We start from the raw sequence: 23,669 nt of genomic DNA on the forward strand, positions 1-23,669 counted from the left end.
TATATTTTAGGTATATTTTTAACTGTGTGCTGGAAATGATCAGTGTAACAATGCATTGAAAGCATACTTTCAAAATACATTATAGTATACAATAGTATTTTGTACAAAGTATATCTAAGTATTATTTGTCTATAAATGTGCATTTGTTATTAAAGACAAATTGCCTCATGGGCAAGTCTGCCGACATGTAGCCGCTGTGCTTTGTGAGCACAACCTTTCTCTCTCTCTCTCTCTCTCTCTCTCTCTCTCTCTCCCACCTCACTTCCTGTCTAGCTACTGTCCTATCCTAACAAACGGCAAAAAGAAAACTATATATATATATATATATATATATATATATATATATATATATATATATATATATATATATATATACACTTATGGTATATTGCTTGTATCTGTAAGAAATTATGTTCTGTTCCCAAAACCTTCCACTCCAATATATATATGTATTTTAAAATGTTCCTTCACTTAAAAGAGTTTAATTATCATATAGAGAAAATTACATTCAATCTCAGTAATCAGTAAATAGTATCACAGAGGGCAACCAACAACCATCTTGATTAAAGGGACTTCAAACAATCTTATCACTTTAACCTTTGACTGTTCTTATTTGAAAGAATAACAGAGAACCTTCTGTGGGACATTAGGGACCATGGGGTGTCTCCAATTTCATTAACATACAGACCACAGCTGTTGCAAGAAGAGCAACTTCATTTACATTAAGACCAGGATAAAAGGTTTAGGATTGGGGATGTTCGGGGTTCATTCTGACGCCGGTGAACCCAAGGTGCTTTGTGTACCTTGCCACTGCTATGCTGTAATAAACTTCATTTTTGAGATCTTCGACGTCCACATAATTTTTTCTTACATATCTTTCGAAAACACTTGTAATGAATTTGTAATGTACTTGTACATTTTAATATCACTAATCAAGCATGTAATTAGTCCCTACACAGGCATATAGTATACTAAGTTACTTGAAGTTGTTCCAATTTAGTAGCCTACACTAAATACACTTAAAGTTATGCTTTACTACAATTTAATTACAACTAAAATACACTTAGTACAAAATTAGTTGTTTCAAAATAGCACACTTCAAGTTAACTAATCTTTAACACACTTGAAGTATACTGAATTACTCTGACTGCAAGTATCCTTAGCATATTTTCTTTTCCCGCATATTTCTCCTCTTCTGTCGCTCACCTCTCCTGTGGCCTCCCACAAGGCTCGATCTTGGCCCCCTCCCTTTTCTCGATGTACATGCTACCCTTGGGTTCTATTTTATGCTGCATTCCAGGCAGGTTTTTGAGCACGTAAATCACGACTTCAAACCACGACTCACGACTTTGTAGCGTTCCAGGCCAGTCACGCCAAACTACCATGATCAATGCTGTCAAGTTCAGGTTTACGTCACCTTTAACATTTCCATACGGCAATACACTTTCACAACATACTTATTGTTTCAGACACATAACATTGTAATACATAATCGTGTGTGTATTATTATCATTATTATTATATTATTATTAATTTGACTGCAACGTTATATTGTCCTAAAGTGTATTCTCACCGTGTACCGCCTGCAGAAACACTGCATCCGTAGGGGCTGTCATTGTTGTTTTGTATGGTTTCGCGGGCTATGTGACGTCAGAGCTCGTAACTGGGAGTACATCGATCTAGTACGAGTTCACGGGTGTGAAGTCACGGGTTTGACTGCCGTTCCAGTGCACTTTCACGGGTATAAGGTTGGAAAAACACGGGTTACAGGTTGCCTGGAACGCACCATTAATAAGACATGGTGTTTCCTTCCATTTTTATGCTGACGACACCCACATATATTTAACTATCAAGATTAACATCTGCATTAACTTATCTTTTATTGTGCTTAGACGAGGATAAATCTTGTCTTGTTTAAAACTTTTTATCTTTAAATTAAGATAAAACTGAGATGATTCGTTTTCCGCCCCACTGATAATTTTAAGACCACAAGCATCGATTTGAGGAGCTTATCTGCCTTTAGATCTACGCATGTGCAGAGTTTGGGTGTCCTTTTAGATATAGGGCTCTCAAGTGTCATGCATTAACCGTGACAGTCACTCATTTCGGTCTTTTGTCACGTACTCCCACCACACATTGTATTTCTCAAACGGAAAAACTATTTATAATATATTTAATATGCAGCAGCAGCAGCGCCCAAAATTTCTCTGGCCGTGCCGCTCCCACTATGGAACCAGCAGGACTCAAGCGCGTCTCCCCTGGAATAGGCTCTATGCACGATCGCTTCCGCGTTTTGTCTCAGCCCGCCCAGTTACATCCGGTCATTCCGGTGCTGCGTCAGAAGCCGTTTTTGCATTAGGTGGAGATAATGGCAAATTACACTCTCTGTTTACAAGAACTTCCAGCGGTTAACGTGAATGATGTAAACAATATTGTGAGGCAGTTAACTGTCACAAATATGAGTAAGAAAGAGAAGTTCTTTAAATTAAACATTTCGAGCTACATCGACAACTTTGAGGGTGAGTATTCTCTCATATCACGCGAAATCCGACTAGCGAATCAGTTTCTAAAATCGTTGTCTCCGTTTCTGAGAAAATGAATTTTATTAAAGTGAATTGTCCTATAGAATGCGCTATGCGGAAGTAAAGACGCCGGCTGAGATCCTACCGGAAATATGTCAGCAGCGTTCGTGCATAGAGCCTATTCTTTGTCGAGCCTGCCACTTATCAGCCAATCAAAAAAAGAAAGAAAGGGGCTACACAATAGCCAATCAGAAAATAGCACTATTGTATCTGAGTAAGATTTAACGCAACAACCAATTAAAAAAGGGTAGGCCCATTAGAGGAGGAGACAGAGGAAGAGAAAGTGCAGGTGGAAGGCAACAAGTTCAAAAAGGCAACAAACACTTACAATAAACAACACCAGTCATAATCTCTCTCTCTCTCTCTCTCTCTCTCTCTCTCTCTCACACACACACTCTCTCACACACACACACACACACACACACACACACACACACAAACACGCACACACACGCACTTGTGGAAATTGAATAAATACATTGTATTTGGTATTTGAGCAATTATTAATAACAACAAAAAACACTAATAATAATATTATTAATGAAACACCCTGATTCCCGCGACTCTTTTAAGACTCTTTTATTTGTATGTAAATCTCTGCATAATCATGCTCCTATCTACTTCTCAGAATTGCTGCATTCCTATACCCCTTCCAGAAGCTTAAGATCAAGTGACCAAAAGATCAACCTCCCTCTAGAATTAAATCTCAACTTTGATGAAGATAATGATTCCAACATTCCTCTTGATGTTCCTCTTCCTCTACCACCTCCTCCTGATGAAGCAGTTCCTGAAATTCACCCTTCAACACAGTTTATGGATTCATTGACCAACCGCATAACTGCTCTGGAAGGTGAAGTTCAAGCCTGCACCCAAAACGTGAGTCAGTGTTGTTCACACTCTGAGCTTATGGACCAATGTCAGTTGAAAGAAGAAAAGTTGTACTACAAGATTGAAAGGGAGTGCGAGAGAGTTAAAACTGTTATTGAGCTGAGTATAAGTGACTTGGGAAAATCAATGGTGGGCTGTTTGAAGAGGAGAAATGTGCAAATTAAATCTAAACTTAAGCCATATGCTCATGTCATGTCTGTCCCTGTTTCCCTTCCTTTGATCACCCCTGCCTTGCCAAAAAAAACTCCAATAGATCACAGACTGAGCAACTACATCGCCATAGTCCCAACATACCTGATACTACAACAAATCCCCCATATCACCCTCCGGTAAGGGTTGAATTCCCACAAGTTGGTTCAGACGAAGGCAATGATCCTATTTTGTTTGTTGAACGTTGTGAAGAATATTTCGCTCTTTCTTGACTGACGATTATGAAGCTGAAGCTGCCAAACGTCTGCTGGAGAGAAAACAAGGTCCAAAAGAATCCATTCGTGACTTTGCATACCATTATTGCGCCTTGTGTTTAAGACGGAAGAAGGAGATGTCTGAGAATGAGATGAGGTGAGTGAATTTGAGAGAGATTTGGAAGAATCCAAGAAGTACTGGAGGCCAATGCAGAGATACAGAAGCGGAGAACCCATACTGACTGAGACATCCATCCCAAGTCCAATCCCTCACACAGACATAGTCTACAGTCTGATCCTAATGCCCATCTCTTCAATTTGAAGATTCTCACCCTACCAATGTTGATCTGTGGGAGATATTTTCAAGCCATGATTGATACAGGTAGTTCACTGACTCTAATACAGGAATCCTGTTAACGACAGTTGAGACACAAAGAACAGCTGAGTTCCAGTTGTGGTCAGACCTACAAGCAAGCTAATGGCCAAGTGCTATCTGTTTTGGGTGTGTGGAACTGCGAATGTGAAGTGCAAGGAAAAAGGTATGATTTGACATTGAATGTTATGAAAGATGAGGATCTCACAGTACCTATCATCCTGGGTATGGACTTTCTGATGTTTACGGGAATCAGTTTGGATTTTCATAAAGCGCAGTATACCTTGCCTGCCTCAAACACCTGCCAAGAAGAACCATTCTCATTCCTGCATTTCAGTTCTCGCAATGCATTGCTGTCTTTCTACCTTGCTTTACCCGTACCAGAAGAGTCACCTGAAACGCAAGCATTCATCCATCAACTGGTCACCAATGCAGACACATCTCCAGAATGCCAGTTGCAACTCAAGCATCGGATGAGAGAATGGTCCACCGTTTGCACCAATGAAATAGGAGGCACAGATGTAGTCAAACACCGCATCATTACAACCAGTGAAATATCCATTCATAAGAAACCATACCGAGTATCACCTGAGAAACAACAATACATTGAACAAGAAATCAAGGTAATGCTATGCAAAAAGATAATCAGACCCTCACTTTCTCCATGGGCTGCACCTGTGGTACTGGTACCGAAGAAGGGAGGTGGTCAAAAATTTTGTGTCGATTTTAGAGGTTTGAATTCAAAGACTCAAAATGCTGCTAAGACTCATAGATGTTTGCTACTGGCCTATTCTGTGCTCAGATGTGTGGAAACATTGCAAGGAGTGTCAGGTATGTCAGCAACACAAACTATCCATTTCAAAACTAGCTGGCCATATGCAGTCTACGCTAGTAGTGGAACCCGGACATATGCTGGGAGTTGACCTCATGGGACCATTTCCCAAAAGTCCAAAACAGAATGAACATCTTTTAGTAATTGTGGACTACTGCTAAAAATGGGTGGAGTTGTTTCCTTTGCGTTTTGCAAAAGGTCCACAGATTGCACACATCCTGGTGGAAGAAATCTTCACCAGGTGGGGTACCCCGATGTATCTGGTCTCCGACAGAGGAACTTTCATAATTTCACACTAATTATGAAAGTCTGGCCTCCGGTAGAGGATTCTGATCATGTAGATTGCAACGTTCAAGGTATGTTGCAAAATTTATTCCCCCTCATTTTCCTGTAGCAGGCCTGGTTTAAATTGGCTGGGACAGTTATAATATATACATACATATATTCCACAAACATAAATATTTGAATAATTAAACAGTGTTCAGTCTGTGTACAACAATGTCATTAATAAAGTATTATGGACACTCAACTGGGCATGATATGCATGTGATTAGCAGCTTAAATAGTGTGTGCATCCAATAATAACAGTGTCCAATACATAAACATCTCACATCAAAATAGAACACAGAAAAACTCGGTGGTATACTAAACAGAAAGAGCAATACAGTCAGAATGATGCTAATCAGCTACTGTTTAAATGGGAAAATAAACTGCACATTTCTCAGTAACAACAGGAAATATATACAGACAATATTCACTTACTTTCCACGTACGCGCACAGCAACTCAATATAGACTTCAACTGAATAGAAATCGAGCATCGATGGATGTATAGATGAGGATGAGAGGCCATCCTTAGAGGTTAAAAGCCTCACACAAGTTCCTTCTCTCTCTTCCTGTTTCTGCAGGTTGCTGTGCATGTGCAGGCCGGCAGACCCAACACATAAAGCCATGTGCAACTTCCTCGACCATGACGGAGTTGAACTATAACTGTGTAAGTTCATCATATCTTCTTCATTCAACGCAGAAGAAATTCGATTGCAACTTCAATGCCATATAGACTCATAGACCATCAAATCATTATGAAATTGCTTCAACTGCAACGGCAATGCAAGTATCGTACAATTAACTGACTTATCAGAGGTTTAAAATGAGCTGTGAACCCTTCTACAAGGCTTTGAAAATAATAAGCTGATGGTTCTTTTCATAGTTAAATTAATCTTTTCCATAGCTTCATTCCCTGTTTCCGTTTCCAGTTTCATTCTATCACTTACCATTTTACCCATGAATGTGTGATTGTGTGTATGCATGTGTTTAGATTAGTTTTGTTCGTGATTCAATTAATAGAACTTGTGCACATTACATATTTGGTTCTTTGCTTGTAGCAAAGTCAATTTAATTAACGATTTCTGGTCTAGTTACACTAAGAAAGAATTTTTTTTTTGTGGCCATGAAAAATTTGCCTGGTCCTATCAGACTCTCGTACTTTTCATTTGTACAGAGAGTCTGGCCACTCTCCATTGACAAGCGTTAACTTCCTCAAAGGCGGGTACTCTGAAGTTTAAAACTATTGGATCTGCCCAGAGACACTCTGGATCTGCCATAACCAATCACTAACGTTTGGTCGTGACGTAACTCTACAACTCAAACTAGCGCACAACCTCAACGTCATCGTTCTTCTCAGTCACTCCCTCTGTTCGCTGATTGGACCGCCAAAAAATTGGCCGGAGAAAACCCACGAATATACCGCAAACCCAGACGGAGTGCTGAGGAAAAATGAAAATTGAGCGGAAGTACGTAGGAGGGGAAAGCCAGGCTAATGAAAAATACCCTTTTCTAAGAATTAATGAATAATCAAAAGTGTTCGCTGGACAAACTGATTTATTTATTAATTTATTCATTTATTGTACAAGTTACGATTAATTATTAGTATTTAGTCTTTGAGCAAATTTGTTACAGGCTATATTCATATACACTGGACCAAACAAGCTTAACAAGATAACAAGAGAGAGAAAAACTACAAAGAAACATGGCACACAAGACAGGAAATATAACAAAATTCCCAAAACATGCACAGGGACTAGATGAGTATAACTAATTTTGTTAATTTGTTAAATGATAATTTCAATAACTGAATAATGGCAGACATAAATTATATATTCTATGAATTATTATTCTATATATTATATACGGTACATGCCTGAATTGTAAATGAAGGGATTCAGTTTAAAAGGTTTTAATCTTCCTCGAAAATACTATATTTTTTTAATACATTTTTTTTTTTATAACATATATTCTATATACTATAAGTTTGTATGTACTCAAATCAATTTTTTTTTTTTTTTTTTTTTTTTTTGTTGCTGTGTGTTGTAGTTATGGGCATCAACCAGCAGGGGCTTTTGGGGTCAACTTTGATCCCTCAGTCATTTAATGAAATACATATGCTAACAGCAGTTCCTATCTATTCTTACAAAAGAGGGCGCCTCTCTTCCAAACTTTCTCTCTCCTCTTTATACTTTTTTTTTTTATCCGTTCTCTCATGTGGCCCCTCCCTCTATTTATCTAATTATTGGTCAACCCCAGTCAACTCCCCTCCAACCTTTCTCTTCCTTCTACTCTGTCTGTCTGGGAATCTCTACAAGAGAGAAGGAAGTCTGTGTCCTCGGCTTCTTAGAGTGGAAACACATGCTGATAGAAAGAAAAATGCACTGAGGAAAAAGACTGAGGATGGAGGAATATTCCAGTATCTTTACACCTTTCCTGCTTTTCTGAATGTATGTGTTCATGCAACTTGTATATTATATGAAACTTTATTGCTGCATGCAAACTCAGAGAATTGTTTCTGCATCACACAAAATGTGTGTATCTGCATGTGTGTTTGCTATATCACATTCTTCATTATGCTTGCCTTTGAACACTGAACTGTTGAACTTCCCTTGAAGTTTTTCCCTGTAGCATGTGGCTCTGATTTGGATTATTTGCTAGACTTGTTTTCGAGTTCTCTGCTCTTTTGAAGTCGTTTCTGTTATAGGCCGTTGTGCAGAAGGATGGATTCCTCTGCACTTCACTCTCTTTTACTTCTGCTTTTCACCACCTTCTCCCATGTTCTTGCTGGAATGGACTCTTGTTATGATGAGGAGGGAGTCCCGAGCCGCTGTTTGCCTAACTTCGAAAATGCGGCCTTCAATCGTTCCGTTATCGTTTCAAATGTGTGTGGTATCCCACCAGAGGACTATTGCATGCAGACAGGGTCCACACGCTCATGTCACCACTGTGATGCCTCGGACTTGGAACTGAATCGCAATGCCACTTACCTGACTGACTTCCACACGGATGAAGAGCCCACCTGGTGGCAGAGCCAATCCATGTTCTATGGAGTTCAGTATCCTAATTCAGTCAACATCACACTGCATCTAGGTAAGTCACCATTATTGTGCATTAATATCGATGAAAGTGTGAAACAATGTGCAAAAACACAAAATGTGTACTGAAATTCATAGAAACAGTGTTAACTAAAACTGATCAAAATTGTTTTCGGTAATTGAAATACATTTCAAATAAAATAAAATCTGAATATTAGATGGAAAATGTAAACTTAAAAAATGTCCTTGTTTTTTAATATATTAAACACTCAACCCAGCATTCTGTGCTCTGTAAACTGTATGCTAACTTAACAGAAACCAAGAGCAGTCTCAATCTGCTAATCACAATGTGTTTCCCAACTGTGAATTTGATGTAAACACCTGAGAAATCTAGTGTCATTTTGGTGGCCTATCAGATTGGATGACTCTGATATCTCAGCTGGCTTAGTTCTATTAAATTATTGCCCTGCAGACTTTACGCTACAGTGTTTTCAATCATAAGCATTCCCATATGTCTGTAAGAATGTAACTATTTTGTTATTTGTATTCTGTGAAATTTTGCTCTTTTCTTTCTTCTTTAACCCTCAGAGACCCAATATAGCAGAATTGAAGCACTTGAACAAAGCATTTGTAAAAATAACAAACATTCACTAAATATGGGTAAAGACTACACATAACAGTAGCTGACACTCAGCTGACACACCAACAGCTTTGATTATTAGCATATTAACTGCCACAGCTTGCTAAAATAACTCAAAATGATGGCAGCCAACAATTGTTAGTTTTATTATTATTATTCCCAAATGGGAGTCAATGGCAGCCCCATGAAACATAAGTAGGAAAATTCTGAAAATTTTCTCACTTGATGGTAATGAATAGTAATCTGACCAACTTTGGGGTCTCTAGGGCAAACTTAATAGCGCTGAAACCAGTTAAAAATTTCACTTTTTAAATGGTTATTGTATATGGTTAACTCTTATGTTTTTTGTAAAAAAATAAAACTTAGTAGACCTGATTCCTCTCCTCATGCTCCACATTCAACATCTTACATCAAGACTCCACCCATTAAAGTAGAGGTCATTTTAGAGGTCAGGTCAAGTACAGAATTCCATTTTTTCACTACACTGCTCCTTCAGATTTTGTCCAAATTTGTTCAAAATCTGATCAGATGATCTTTGGACCGAGACACACAGAAATAACTGAACAATTTTTTTTATTCATCTTTGTTCAAAAGTTATGATGTTGCAAACTTTACAATGTTTATGCAGAATTGGTTCAGAGGCTGTATCTCGGCAAAACTTTGATCCATCGAAACGAAACCATGATCTGAGGGTCCATGACAAATTTGGGAACAGCGCCACCTACAGGCCATGAGATCTGAAAAATTGCTATTTTTGCATATAACTTTTGAACAGTTTGTCAAAAATCAAAACCTGTGGATTCCTTGTGTCATTCTGATTCTGTGGATACTGATTTTGCCAGGATCAGATGAACCATCGGTCCACCATTTTAAAACTCGTCATGAAATTGCAATAGCTATCGGCACAAAATTAGGTAGGGATCATCGATAGCATGTCTTGAAGGTACCTGATAAATTTGAACTCAGCGGTCTTTGGACCAAACTGCTCAGAAATGAATGAATGCATTTTTGATATTCGCCACTGTTCCAGAGAAATACCTCTCCGAAGTTGACCATGCCTGTGTTTGTTGTCTTATGTTAGTTAGCTTAGTATGGTAATCTGGTTAATATATTAAGTAACGCTTTTGTGTGCTCATTCTCACACTGAAAGCTCCCCTTGGCAGCCTAATGAATGTGCATCAAATGAGTGACGCTCTCTTCTAAGCCAGGCCCTGAACATTTCAGTTTATGGGTTTGAATCCTGTGTGGCACATTCCCAGAAGAGGTACTGTGGCTAGAAGTGATGCAAAAGTTTCTTCTGTTCCAGGCATTGTGTCTTTTTAAGAATTATCTAATCTGAATTTATTAAATATAACATGCAGGGCATTTACAAAATCTTCATTTTGAGTTTATCCTCACTTGAATTACTGAACCTGGGCAGGTGGGTGAGAATGTGTCTTCAGAGTGGCGCACAGAGATAAGCAACAAGCATGTGATTTAAAGATTGTGGGTTCAGTTCCTACATAGTACAACTTTGTAAAAGTCTGTGTGTGATGTTGTGTCACTTTGATTTTTTTATTATCTGGGTAAGCATTGTGCTAATGTTTCTTCCTCTTGAATTATAAATGTGTTTTTTGTTCAGTATGTGTTCATTCCGATCTGTACTTCTTTTCATTTTGTTCATCGCTTCTGAGCTTGTCCCCTTATTGCTGCATGCAGCTATATTATTATTATTATTAATATTATTATTATTATTTTAAGATGATTTTAAAATTGCAATATTTTATTTATAATATGCTATGATATGAATGTTTACTACAGTACTTAAATTAGGTTTTTATTAGAGCCCGACTGATATGGATTTTGGGATATCGATATATTGGCCCATATTCTTTACGTGTTTGTTATAGTACAGTACCGGTCAAAAGTTTGGACACACTTTCCCATCCCGCCCTATATAAAGTATTATAATTATATAAATTATTGGAATATTGCTTGATGTTGTAACGTTGCGTTATAGGCAGAATGAGCTAATACCATGTCTACACCGGACGCGACCGTTGTCGCTCGCATCGCAAAAGCTAAAAGCTGTCTACACTGGACGCAACAAAACGCCCATTGCAAAGCATTTTTTCCTTTGTGTCAGTACGTCATAAATAGAACGAGGCATCAGTTTACTGTCTGAGATTTGTCACTCGCGTCGCACCGCATCCAGTGTAGACAACATCACTGATTATAATGGGTTCTTCTGTCTTTGCACCTTTTTCTTGTCATTCCAAAGAGCTGTCAATACCAAAACAGTTGCTATGGTTATTAACAGCTTTCAATTTCTGCACATCAAAAGTGTAAATATGATTTGAAGATATTCTTGGAAGCACAATTTGTGAAAGAGAGGAAAAATGGGAGATGAAATGGCATTAAAATGGTTTCAATAGGCTAATCAGGCACAAAACAGAAAGTGTATGTTCTTGTGTTTGCTCTGATTCAAAGATCCCTTGCAGTTGGATGTCTGTGAAAGGCCTTCTCACATTTCCAAACCAAACAGAATACATCCTAGGGAGGCCTACACACACACACACACTCACACAGCAGAGCGAGCGATGGGGGTGGTACAGAAAACACTACAAAGAATAAGACAAACACAGAAAGCAGCAGATGTCCAGTGGCAGGTCAGGTCTTTCCTATACACACACGTAAACATACACAAACACACACATGCAGACTTCTAAGGAATGTTTCCACATCTGGTTTCCATTGTGGTTTTCATTCAAAGATGTTCAAAAGACCTCAATATGTGATATAGGTTTTTGCTGTAAAATACTGAACCCAACATTAAAGATCATTGTATGCAAATCATACTGTTTTAACAAACCTTGTTTAAACCAAGTGCAAACACAAAAATATCACATATGTAGACACATATGTAACAGTTCATAACTAAACAGTTTTCGGTTGGTCTGTAAACTCTCTGCTTGAAGTTCAAGTCATCAATTTTGTTGTACATTCATTTTATAATGTTTACAAACTTGTTTTATTCCCAAATCTTAATAAAAGAAAAAAAAATGTTCCAGTTTACCATACACAGACATGATTACATGCAGCTCTTTATAGTTTATAAATATTGAGTCTGGTCAGGTTCAGTTGAGTTCAGACACAAACTCACCCACACAGATAAGTTTAGTCTACAGATTCTTTCCAGGATAACAGCTGTCATGTGTCTTTCTGTAAAGGTACAGTATGAACATACTGTATGAACATATTAAACCTGTGGGAGACAAACACATGATATATAGCTTACTGTATATTCAAATTCAGGTCCCGCAGAGTGATTAATTGTTTTGACAGTTCAAGTCATCAAGATCAGAGCTGGAGACCAAATCCAGCCAAGATTTTCTTCTTACATGCTGAGGTGAAATTAAAGGCCCACTGAAGTGCCTTGAAACTTGCAGTGTTATCCAGTGTGTTGACGTAATATCCACTGAAACAGTGTAATAGATTCCTCTTTTAGATTTAATATGAAACTGTTACTAAAGCAAAACAGTGAACATAATCATGCTGAGAATGCATAGTTTGAAAAGTGTGTAATTTATATTGCTGCATGGCACCGGTGTTATCTCTTACTCGTCAGGGCTGTTTCTAACACTGAGTCTGTCTAACCGTTTCTCCTCCTATATTACTTTAAAATATAGCATTCTGTACCGACTTCAAACGGATCCAATACATTTTGTGGTCTGCTCCGACTTGTCCGACTTGTGCATATGATCCGCTCTGTGCTATCGTCTCTAGACCGGAGCAGTCTGTGCGTGCTGCGGCGGTTCTCGTGACATTAAATTGGAACCAGACTTCACTCTCCCCAATGGAAAGCATACACTGTCTGAATCGTTCCCCACCCCCTATATAGTGCATTATGGGCCATTAAAGTAATCCATGTGACTCCAGTGGTTTAACCACAAATCGCCTTATATAAAGTGTTATAATTAAATGAATTATTGGAATATTGCTTGATGTTGTAACATTGCGTTATAGGCAGAGTGAGCTAATACCATGTCTACACCGGACGCGACCATTGTTGCTCGCGTCGCAACAGCTAAAAGCTGTCTACACTGGACGCGGCAAAGCGCCCATTGCAAAACATTTTTTCTTTTGTGTCAGTACGTCATAAATAGAACGAGGCATCAGTTTACTGTCTGAGATTTGTCGCTCGCGTCGCATCGCATCCAGTGTAGACAACATCGCTGATTATAATGGGTTATTCTGTCTTTGCACCTTTACCCTTAAATAGGGCATTATTTGAGGGGACAGCCATTTGGTATCCGAAACCATAGTGGACAGTAGCGAGTGCACTCATTCAATTCCACAATGCACCCCAATAACAAGTGTACAACCAATGTACACTCAACGACTAGAGAATACCCATAATGCACTGTGAGGGTTGCGCACTGAATGAATTCCCGCATCTGACCAGAAGATGGCACCCGCAGCTGAATAAGCTGGTACAATGTGGCTACAGCATATTATCATACAGGTATAAATTCCTTTTTTTCCTTGATTAATAAATTGTTTAACTAAGGCTTATACATATTTTCCAGGACAGAGTTTAATATAAATCTTTTCATCTTATTACTGGAGCTGCCAGTTTGCAAAGTTTCAAATAATTATATAACAGCAAGCCCAGTCCTACTTAACTGCATGGAAGCATTTTAAGTCTTTCCACTTCACATAGACCTGCCTTTTCCCATTTTTTCTCTGCTCGCCATCATTTCATTCATATCCTATCTCAACAGCATCAATAACCTCAAAGCCTGCCTCATCAAGGGTTATCTAAGCAGAATCCAATTCTTCCACAAACTAATTTTTGGTTCGCCTTCCTCAGAGCAGAGGTGGACAGTAACAAAGTACTGTACTTAAGTACACTTTTTGAGTATCTGTACTTTACTTGAGTATTATTTTTTCTGGAAACTTGTTACTTTAACTTCACTACATTTGAAAGACAAATATCATACTTTTTACTCCACTACCTGTACATTTCTGTCAAGGTCCTTGAGTAGAAAGTCAAGTCAAGTCAAGTTTATTTATATAGCGTTTTTCACAATACAGATTGTATCAAAGCAGCTTCACAGTATTTAGTAACAGAAAGTAGTAACATTAGGTTGCATTTTGGTTGGAAATGAAAGTCGGTTTGACGTCTGAACCCGACGCTGGATTGACATCAGCATCCGACGTTGGATTTTGGTTGGAACATCTGTCCAACATTGGAGTTTAATGTCAGTCTGATGTTGGATTCTGACATCAACCTGATTTTCATTTTCAACGTTGGGTTTGGTCTTCTAAATTCAAATTATGTCATTGCTTTGGAGCACACTAGCTTATAGACAACAGTAAGGCTGACATATTCATACTAAAAGCCAAAAAAATACTTTAAATAGGACACACTTTGAGGGAACAGCCATTTGGGTGTCCGAAACCATTGTGGACGTTTTATTGAGTGCACTTATTCAATCTCACATTCAATCCCACTACTGGAACGGTGTTCTAGAAGTAAATGTGGTATTGATTTGAGCGCAGGCATAGATTCAGAGGCATAAGGTACTGTAAGTATTACATACAACAATGCAACAATAATAAAACAATGCATTGACATTTACTTTTTACTTTTGATACTTAAGTACTTTTAAAAATGAGTACTTTTGTACTTTTACTTAAGTAAAAATAGGTCTTTACAACTTTTACTTGTAATGGAGTAATAATTGACCAGTAGTATCTGTACTTTCACTTAAGTAGGGAAGTTGTGTACTTTGTCCACCTCTGCCTCAGAGATAGCAAACTCTCAAACATCGATGCTTATCAAAGGCATCCAAAAAAAAACAACCTACTCGCCCAGATGCCAGACAACCAATAACGTTAGACATGCTTACTATATGCATCTCCACCCTCCGCCGAGGCTATCACTCCACCAACACTGCCCGCACACTGGACACAATGTTCATAGTGGCTTTTTTCGGTTTCCTCAGATGCTCAGAACTCACCATCACTTCCAGCTTTAAAGGAGAACTCGGCAACTCTAGCAAACTCTAGTCACTTCTTCGCTGATTTTCCCTTTTGTTGTCGCATGTTTTCCCCACGAGCTCCCCCTACAGCTGTGGGGGGGCGTATATGTCACAACACGGTCGTAAAAAACTCACTTGCGGCGGCCTCCTCCCCCTCTCTACCGCTGCTCATGTGCGTTTGTTTTGATCGGAGCAAGCCAGCTGTATCGTGTGGAGCTTTGTCTACCGAGGTGGGTAATCTGGTAATACATCATACATGCGTGTGTGTTTATGTTGAATTGCCGTAAAGCGATTCGTGTTTCGCGCTCGTTCTCGTTCTCGCTTCTCATGAGACTTCCAATTTCTATTTTGCCGGGACGGTAGTCCCCAAGTTGCAAGGTTGGTTTTCCGCCTGGGAACGCTGGGGGGAGCGGGGAAAGTCACCAATATCACTAGAACAGGTTGTTTAACCATCCAAATGATTTCTAGACAGTTTTATTAAGTTAAAAAAGTTACCAAGTTCTCCTTTAACCCAAAAGTCCACCCCACAATCACAGATCTATCAGTGCTAGACAACGAAACCATCTCCTACTTCATAAAGCAAAGTAAGACAGATCAAACCAGGAAAGGCCATTTACCTTTTCAATCTCTCATCACCAATCCAACCATACCAAACTCTCTCAGCCTACTTGCTTTTCAGAAATTCACAGACTAAATCCTCTTCTGACCCATTTTTCGCGGACGACTTCAACCGCCCCGTCAGATGTTTCTGGTTTCAAAAACCCCTTAAGTCTGTTTTGCTCCATTCAGGCATCCCAGCAGACCACTTTTCCAGCCATTTATTTCGCATAGACACAGCAACCACATCTGCCCAAAAAGGCCTCTCTCAGCAGCAGATCCAAGCACTTGGCCGCTGGTCATCGGAGGCCTTCGAGAGTTACATCCGCTCAAATCGCTTCCATATCAAAGAAGCCCAACAAACCCTCATCAGCTAAATTCTTTTTGTCAACTTCTCATACACCCAACCCTACAGGCCACCACTCCTGCAGGAGCCACGTTCCCCATCCTAACTCACTTTACTGCCACAGCAGTGCTATTTTCCACTCCAACAGGAGCTCAGATCTCTGTCCCACTCACCTTTCGGATCACAGTTTGAAAGCAAGTTGTTTACAACACCACAGCCCGATCATCTCTTCCTCCAACAGGAGGCCATTATCCACCCAACTGGCACATCGGACAGTTAAAAGCAAGTCAAAACCAAGTCTTTCTACTACAGCTAATCTACTAGGCTCCCCGGGAGCTCCGTTACTCCGTCCAAACTTGCTCCACTGCCACAGCAGTGTCATCTACTCCACTCCTGCAGGAGCTCAGTTCTATGTCCAAATTGTTTTGGATATTTAAAAGCAAGTTGAATAGCAAGTTTGGTCCATTGCTGCAGCAGTGTCATCTACTCTGCTCCCGCAGGAGCTCAGTTCTATATCCAAAATTGTTTTGGATATTAAAAAGCAAGTTGAAAAGAAAGTTTGGTCCACTGCCGCAGCAGTGTCATCTACTCCGCTCCCGCAGGAGCTCTGTTACTCCGTCCAAACTTGCTCCACTGCCACAGCAGTGTCATCTCCTCCACTCCCGCAGGAGCTCCGTTTCTCCATCCAACTTGCTTTCACTGCCGCAGCAGTGTTTCCTCTTCCGTTCCCACAAGTACTCAATTCTCCATCCTTTTGCATCAGATAGTTGGAAAGCAAGTCGAAAGCAAGTTTGATCCACTGCCGCAGCAGTGTCATCTCCTCCGCTCCTGCAGGAGATAGTTCTCCATCAAACTTGCTTCTACTGCAGCGGTTATACCATTCTCTTCCGCAGAAGTACATCACGTACAACCATCCCCTGCCTACCATCTGAGAGGCACACCCATCCAGCGTCATGACAACCAACTCCCGTCCGATGTTACAAGAAGCCTTCCAGCGACTAACCCCTTCCCACGTTTGATACCTTAAGCTTTGCACTCCGCAAGTTTTTGGGGGGTCATCAGCATCATTCTGGCGGCTGTCCTGCATTTATTTGCAGCTTTTGGGGGAGTACTCTGGGTTCAGGGCAAATACAGAGCCCGAAGCCCTCTCCTCGAACAGCACGCCAAATACGCATTTATTCTATCTGACTTATTTGTAAGTGTGAACTCATGAAATGATGTTTCATTAACAAAGTTCGGGAGGAGCACGTTTAAATATCAATCAATCAACTCGTCATCAAACAATTACCATGTCTACCCTATCAGCATGAGAGGAAGCATATATATATTCCTCTGTCAACTCACCTAACATTCCTTGACAGTTTTTAGCATCCCTCCACCACCCCGACTCCTCACTCTTGGCTTGTTCTTTCACAGCCAGGAATACGGGGGGAGTACTCTGGGTTTGGGCCGAATACAGAGCCCGGAGCCCTCTGATCGGACAGCATGCCAAATATGCATTTATTCTATCTGACCTATTTGTAAGTGTGAACTCGTGAAATAGCCTTAACAAAAATTGTTAGCTGTCAATGGAGAGTACAGAAAGCTCTCAGACTTCATCAATATGATTTTCATCAAAAAGATGCGTGTTTTGGAATGTTTCATGTCGATATACAATGGTTACATAATGTTAAAACTAATCCTGCTATTGATATATTTGTAAGACTGCCAACCCTATAGAACAGTGGCAAGGGAAAACAAATGTCCGGCGAATATCGAACCTAAAACTAACTGTACCGCACTCAACCACCATGAGTGCATTTCACACATAAGTAATCGCTGGCGTTCAGTGGGGAGGGGAGGAAGGACTTTGTCTGCATGCGTGAACTGGCGTCGATGCACTCAAATCAGACAGGAGAACTGTGACTGAGAACATAACGTCGGGAAGAGTGTTTGTGAAGGTGTTTGTGATGTTACGTTTTGATTTGATGCGGAAGGACTCCTTCAGAAGGAGCACCAGGCTGTCTGCAATTTGACAGCACACAACATTTTTTTTTAACAATAGCCTACCATTGCGCTATCATTGATATTAATTAATAAAAAAAAAATATTTATCTGAGGTGCCGGAACACAGGTCCGGACCCTTCCGGCCCACTTTAACCCCTGTTGGGATCCATTCCGGAGACGGTGGTGTCTGTGCCGGAGATGGTGGTGTCCTTTCCGGAGACGGAGGTGTCCGTTCTGGAGTTGTTGGTGTCTGTTCTGGAGATGTTGGTGTCTGTGCCGGAGACGGTGGTGTCCGTGCTGGAGTCGTTGGGGTCTGGTCTGGAGATGTTGGTGTCTGTGCTGGAGACGGTGGTGTCCGTAGCGGTGTCCATGCCAGGGACGTTGGTGTCCGTGCCGGAGACGGTGGGGTCCGTGCTGGAGTCGTTGGTGTCTGTTCTGGAGATGTTGGTGTCTGTGCCGGAGACGGTGGTGTCCGTGGCGGTGTCCTTCCCAGGGACGTTGGTGTCCGTGCCAGAGATGGCAGTGTCTGTGCACTTGTCCGTGCCGGAGACAGTGGTATGCGTTGCGGAGACTGTGGTGTCCGTGCCGGAGATGGTGGTGTCCGTGCCGGAGACATTGGTGTCTGTGCCGGAGATGGTGGTGTCCGTGCACTTGTCCGTGGCGGAGACGTGCCGGAGTGAATGAATATGCGGCTTTGAACAAATCATGAGAGTCATTGCTTCAATGATTCATTCATAATTACAGCCACTTGCTTCGTTACTGAATGAATGAATGACTCGATGACTCACTCATAAAGACAGTGACTTGCCGCCACCTAATGGCGGTTTTAATTTAATATTTAAAAGCATCACTTCATTTTTTACCATTGTTGCATATTTCTCTATTGAACATTTTTTTTTTTTTTTTTTAGCATTATTTATATTATAAAGGAATTTGTAAAGGTAAAAAATGCACTGGAAAAATCGATTTAAGGGGGCAAATATTGCCCCTTACTGAAAAAGGTGTGACTGCAGAGAGGGGGTACACAGAAGGATGTTAAAAGCCTTAGGGGGTACGATACTATAAAACATTTGAGAACTTAACATACTATAGTAGCTAATGTTTACAAAAATGTTTTATTTTTCATTTTGGTTGTAGGCCTATTGTGTTTTCATTTGATGCATTAGAACAAAGTGTGAACAAAACAAAAAAATCATATATGGAAACGGTGTTGCGTTGAACACCCTGTTCTGATGACGCAAGAGCTGCAACCATGGCAGCTGAGAAGGCCATTCTTTGTGTTCTTTTTGAAGAATTTTCAGAGCCTGATGAAATCGGTACGTGTTTAATACTGCAAAATACGCTCGCGATGTTACAGTCACTGCCCTTGCCGTCCAGAATAAAAGAGAACATCCCAATCGAGTGAAGGGATTTGTGGAAACTGACAAAACAAAAACAAACAAACTAATTAATAAATAAACAAGGAGGCGTTACTCTGACTGGATGTTCTTCCTCCATTTTTGTCCTATACTGGTGCTAAAAGAGTAGTATGGGAAATTCAGTTCTCATTAATATTCATAAACTCATTACCATAGCTATTCTTACCTGTAAAAATAATATTTCTAGATATCTGTAATACTATTTTCACTAGTTAAAAAGCTAATTCTTGATATCAACAATTGAATTTCAACTAGTAAAAATTATAATTCTTGATATAATTGTATTTTCATTTAACGCGACACACAACGATAACGTCAAAACTGGCGACGAAAATGTAAGACAGAAGTATTAATACAGTGTTCAAATGGTATGTCCAAAGATTTTCCTGGCAGGGCAAAAAAAAGAGAGAAAATAACTGGTAATACTGTGCATAAAACATAAGTTACTCAATATTAAATTCATGTTTATAGAATTGTTGTGAACAATATCACACTGCAGTCAAGCTGTTCATCTGTATCAGTACGGTCATGTGATTATTGCTTATTTTGACCTCATACAGGCATTTGCCAGCTGTGGGAATTATTAGTGGATGATGACTCAGTGATCTTTTGGCAGCAACACTGGTAATAATTAAATTAGTTTTACAGAGATGGTAGCAATTTAGCAAACCTCAAAACACAACAGAACAACAATAATCTGACTAAATTTAAAAAGGTTTAAATTAAATAGCTGTGTGTTATCAGTCAGTTATCTCTTCCAGTGCACTGGCTGCAGGAACAGTCCCTCTGGAGCAACCCAGGGTTAAAGAACTCTCCAGTTCATTTGGACAATAAGATTTTAATAGCAATTATACTGACAAAGTACCACCAAGTATGCCATTTTCTCAAGGCACAAACTCCACATATTCTCTACAGACACAAGAAAGCTGCCTTCCACTCTAAATTGGATAGTGTCCTCGTCCTTTTTTCCTTTTTCATTAGGGTTAGAGATCTAACACCTGCACATTCTTGATTTGGCTCAATATAGATGAAGGACGTACAAGTGGTAAACTGCAAATATCACCTAAAGACCCATTTCTACCTTATTATTTTCAAATTAATTTTGTTGCATTAAATAACATTTGAATATGTATAAAACCAGTTAATTAGGGCCCGAGCACCGATGGTGAGTGAGAGGACCCTATTGTTTTTGCTCTGTTTATTCTTCTTCTTCTTCTTCTTCTCCAAAGTGAATCGCTTTTTAGAGGGCCTAAAAATGCTTGAAAACTCATGAAACTTTGCATACGCTTCAGAAGTGGTGAAAATGTACGTGTGATATGGTTTTCAAAATTGGGTGGGGCAAATACGGTAAATTATTGCCCCCACATTTTGCCCCGGCTCTAGGTTTCACGTACAGGTATGAAATTTGGTACATACATGTAATGACCCAATACCTACAAAAAAGTCTCTTGGAGCATAGCCCTAAACACAACAGGAAGTCAGCTATTTTGAACTTCCTCTCAGATTTTGGGCAGTTTTTGCCATTTCCTGATGTTGTACTTTAACGAACTCCTCCTACAGTTTTGATCTGATCCTCTTCAAATTTGGTGAGTGTAATCTTAAAGGAACACTCCGACTTTTTGGGACTTTAGCTTATTCACAGTATCCCCCAGAGTTAGATAAGTCCATACATACCTTTTTCATTTCTGTGCGTTCTGTAAGTGTTATTTGACGCACCCACCGCTAACCTAGCTTAGCACAAAGACTGGATGTAAATGGATGAGGTAGCATACTAATCCCAATAAGTGACAAAATAATGCAAACATTTTCCTATTTACATGTTGTGATCTTTATAGTCACAGCGTGTACAAATAACAAGGCTATATGAGACAGAGACCATTTTTAATCGTATAAATACTGGGAACTATATACTCACTAGGCGTAGGAGCACAGCTACTTGGGCGGAGTGGCTACTTGGGCGGAGTGATTAGCGCAGCACACGAGACGCCCTGTGGTGAGGAGCAGAGAGTTCGCTCAGAGTTGGAGTAATAGAGTCAGCAATTACTAGACAGTAAATTTATAGTTTACAATCATGGGTGTTCGCTGTATCTTGTCTTACAGCTTCCAAAGTTTGTAACTCCTCGTCTGTGTATTCTGGCTCAAAACTATATGGTTCTGGATCTTGGTTTGATACCCAGTAAAATTCCTCTGACAATTCCTTAAAGTCAGCCATAATCACGAGTCACGTTCGCTACTAGCTAGTTAGTCACGTTTGTTTTGTTTACGGAACCATCAACAGGGCGTCTCATGTGCTGCGCTAATCACTCCGCCCAAGTAGCCACTCCGCCCAAGTAGCTGTGCTCCTACGCCTAGTGAGAATATAGTTCCCAGTATTTATACGATTAAAAATGGTCTGTCTCATATAGCCTTGTTATTTGTACACGCTGTGACTATACAGATCACAACATGTAAATAGGAAAATGTTTGCATTATTTTGTCACTTATTGGGATTAGTATGCTACCTTATCCATTTACATCCAGTCTTTGTGCTAAGCTAGGCTAGCGGTGGGTGCGTCAAATAACACTTACAGAACGCACAGAAATGAAAAAGGTATGTATGGACTTATCTAACTCTGGGGGATACTGTGAAAAAGCTAAAGTCCCCAAAAGTCGGAGTGTTCCTTTAAGACCTTTGCGACGTTAAATTGCGAAGATCTTGAGTTTTCGTCGAAGGGTCTGCCCTCGGCGGCCTGACAAACGTACACCCAATTTCAGCCTTTTGGTGATTTATGCATGATCAGATAAGTTCTCTGTCAATGTTGCTTGCAGTTCCGATGTTGCTAGGCAACCACAGACAGCCTGCAGTAACTCAGGCATTCAATGTCCAATCTGCCCCAAACTTCACATGTTTGATAAGAGTCCTGTCCTGAACACATGACCATGCTCATATTTGGTCATAGCAATAGCGCCACCTGCTGGTAGCAGGAAGTGTGGCAAATACAAATTACTTTGACAAGAAAGTGTGGCAAATACAAATTACTTTGACATAGTCCTCCTATATTTACATACTGCCTACCGTGCTCTGTTTTCCTAAAGGCGCCGGGTCGCGGCGGCACGGGTGCGAGGGCCCTTTTCATCGCTGCTTGCAGCTTTAATTTAGATGTTATAATTTTTTTTCAGTGTAGATACAAATCTTATTAACTCAGTTTACAGGTCACTTTAATTCTGTCCTGGGCTTTAATTATCAGGCTACATTAACTTAGGAAGGTACTGAATTTTGTGGGATCTGTCCAGATTAACATGACATTAATATTGTTGTTGTTTTTCCAAGGCAAGGCCTTTGAAATCACTTATGTACGTTTGAAGTTCTACACCAGCCGACCAGAGAGCTTCACCATCTACAAGCGTACAGAGGAGAATGGACCATGGCAGCCATATCAATATTACAGTGCTTCTTGTCGCAAGACGTACGGGAGGGACAATAAGGGCTTCATACGTCCAGGCGAGAAGGAAAGGACGGCACTCTGCACGGATGAGTTTAGTGACATCTCTCCACTTACCGGCGGAAATGTGGCCTTCTCCACATTGGAAGGACGACCCAGTGCCTACAACTTCGACCAGAGTGCTGTGTTACAGGTACGTCATGTTATTTTACAATGAGATTTTGTCTGTCATGTAATGCAGTAGAATGCCCATCTGGATACATATTTTAGAATGCCAAATATAAACATGAATAATTTCTAATGCAATCCCAAGGGATTTACAGTGTAAATGTGTAAATATTTACCTTCATGGCTTGTTGACAATAACTTGCTGTTTTAGTCAGCAGCTCATCTCCTCGGCCTAAAGATATGTAGATGGTTGTGCTTTGTTGTTCCAGAGGAAAGCTTTGAGGGAAACATACCTGACTGTCGAGCTTCTCTAACTCTCAGACTTTCAGAGCAGAATCTCGCGGCTAAACATGAGTGTGCTCAGCATGCCGTGCTACTAAATACAGCCTGCAACTTTTTCCAAAGATTTCTAGGGAGCTTCTTCCACATAGAGATGCAGTCACAGCCATCAGATGAAGTTCAGAAAATCAAAGGTGACAGGCAGCTGCCAGAGCTCACCTAACTGTTTAATACAGTAGGTGAATACACACTTATATGGGTGTTTCTGACTGCAACTATGGACATTTTGGTCCTGTAGACCTTCAGAAAATACACTTGATTCACACTCTCACTAGTTTATTTGCCTA

General features: G+C 40.1%; 1 protein-coding gene across 2 annotated transcripts in view; it reads left to right on the top strand.

Annotated features, from left to right (window-relative positions):
* The first annotated feature begins 7,786 nt into the window (after positions 1–7,786).
* The window catches only part of lamc3 (laminin, gamma 3), a 95,361-nt gene continuing 79,478 nt past the window's right edge, over positions 7,787–23,669 (top strand). The window contains exons 1-3 of one of the 2 annotated variants that reach the window (XM_081366979.1): positions 7,787–7,852; positions 8,110–8,495; positions 22,764–23,068. In XM_081366979.1, the coding sequence (XP_081223105.1) occupies positions 7,851–7,852; positions 8,110–8,495; positions 22,764–23,068 (693 nt within the window). In that variant the 5' untranslated portion in view covers positions 7,787–7,850. Of the gene's footprint in view, positions 7,853–7,983; positions 8,496–22,763; positions 23,069–23,669 lie in introns of those variants that run through there. The other variant, XM_081366980.1, reaches the window with a different exon arrangement.

The sequence above is a fragment of the Scardinius erythrophthalmus genome (genome assembly GCF_964197995.2).
Source record: "Scardinius erythrophthalmus genome assembly, chromosome: 5".
In the NCBI taxonomy this organism is placed as follows: Eukaryota; Metazoa; Chordata; class Actinopteri; order Cypriniformes; family Leuciscidae; genus Scardinius; species Scardinius erythrophthalmus.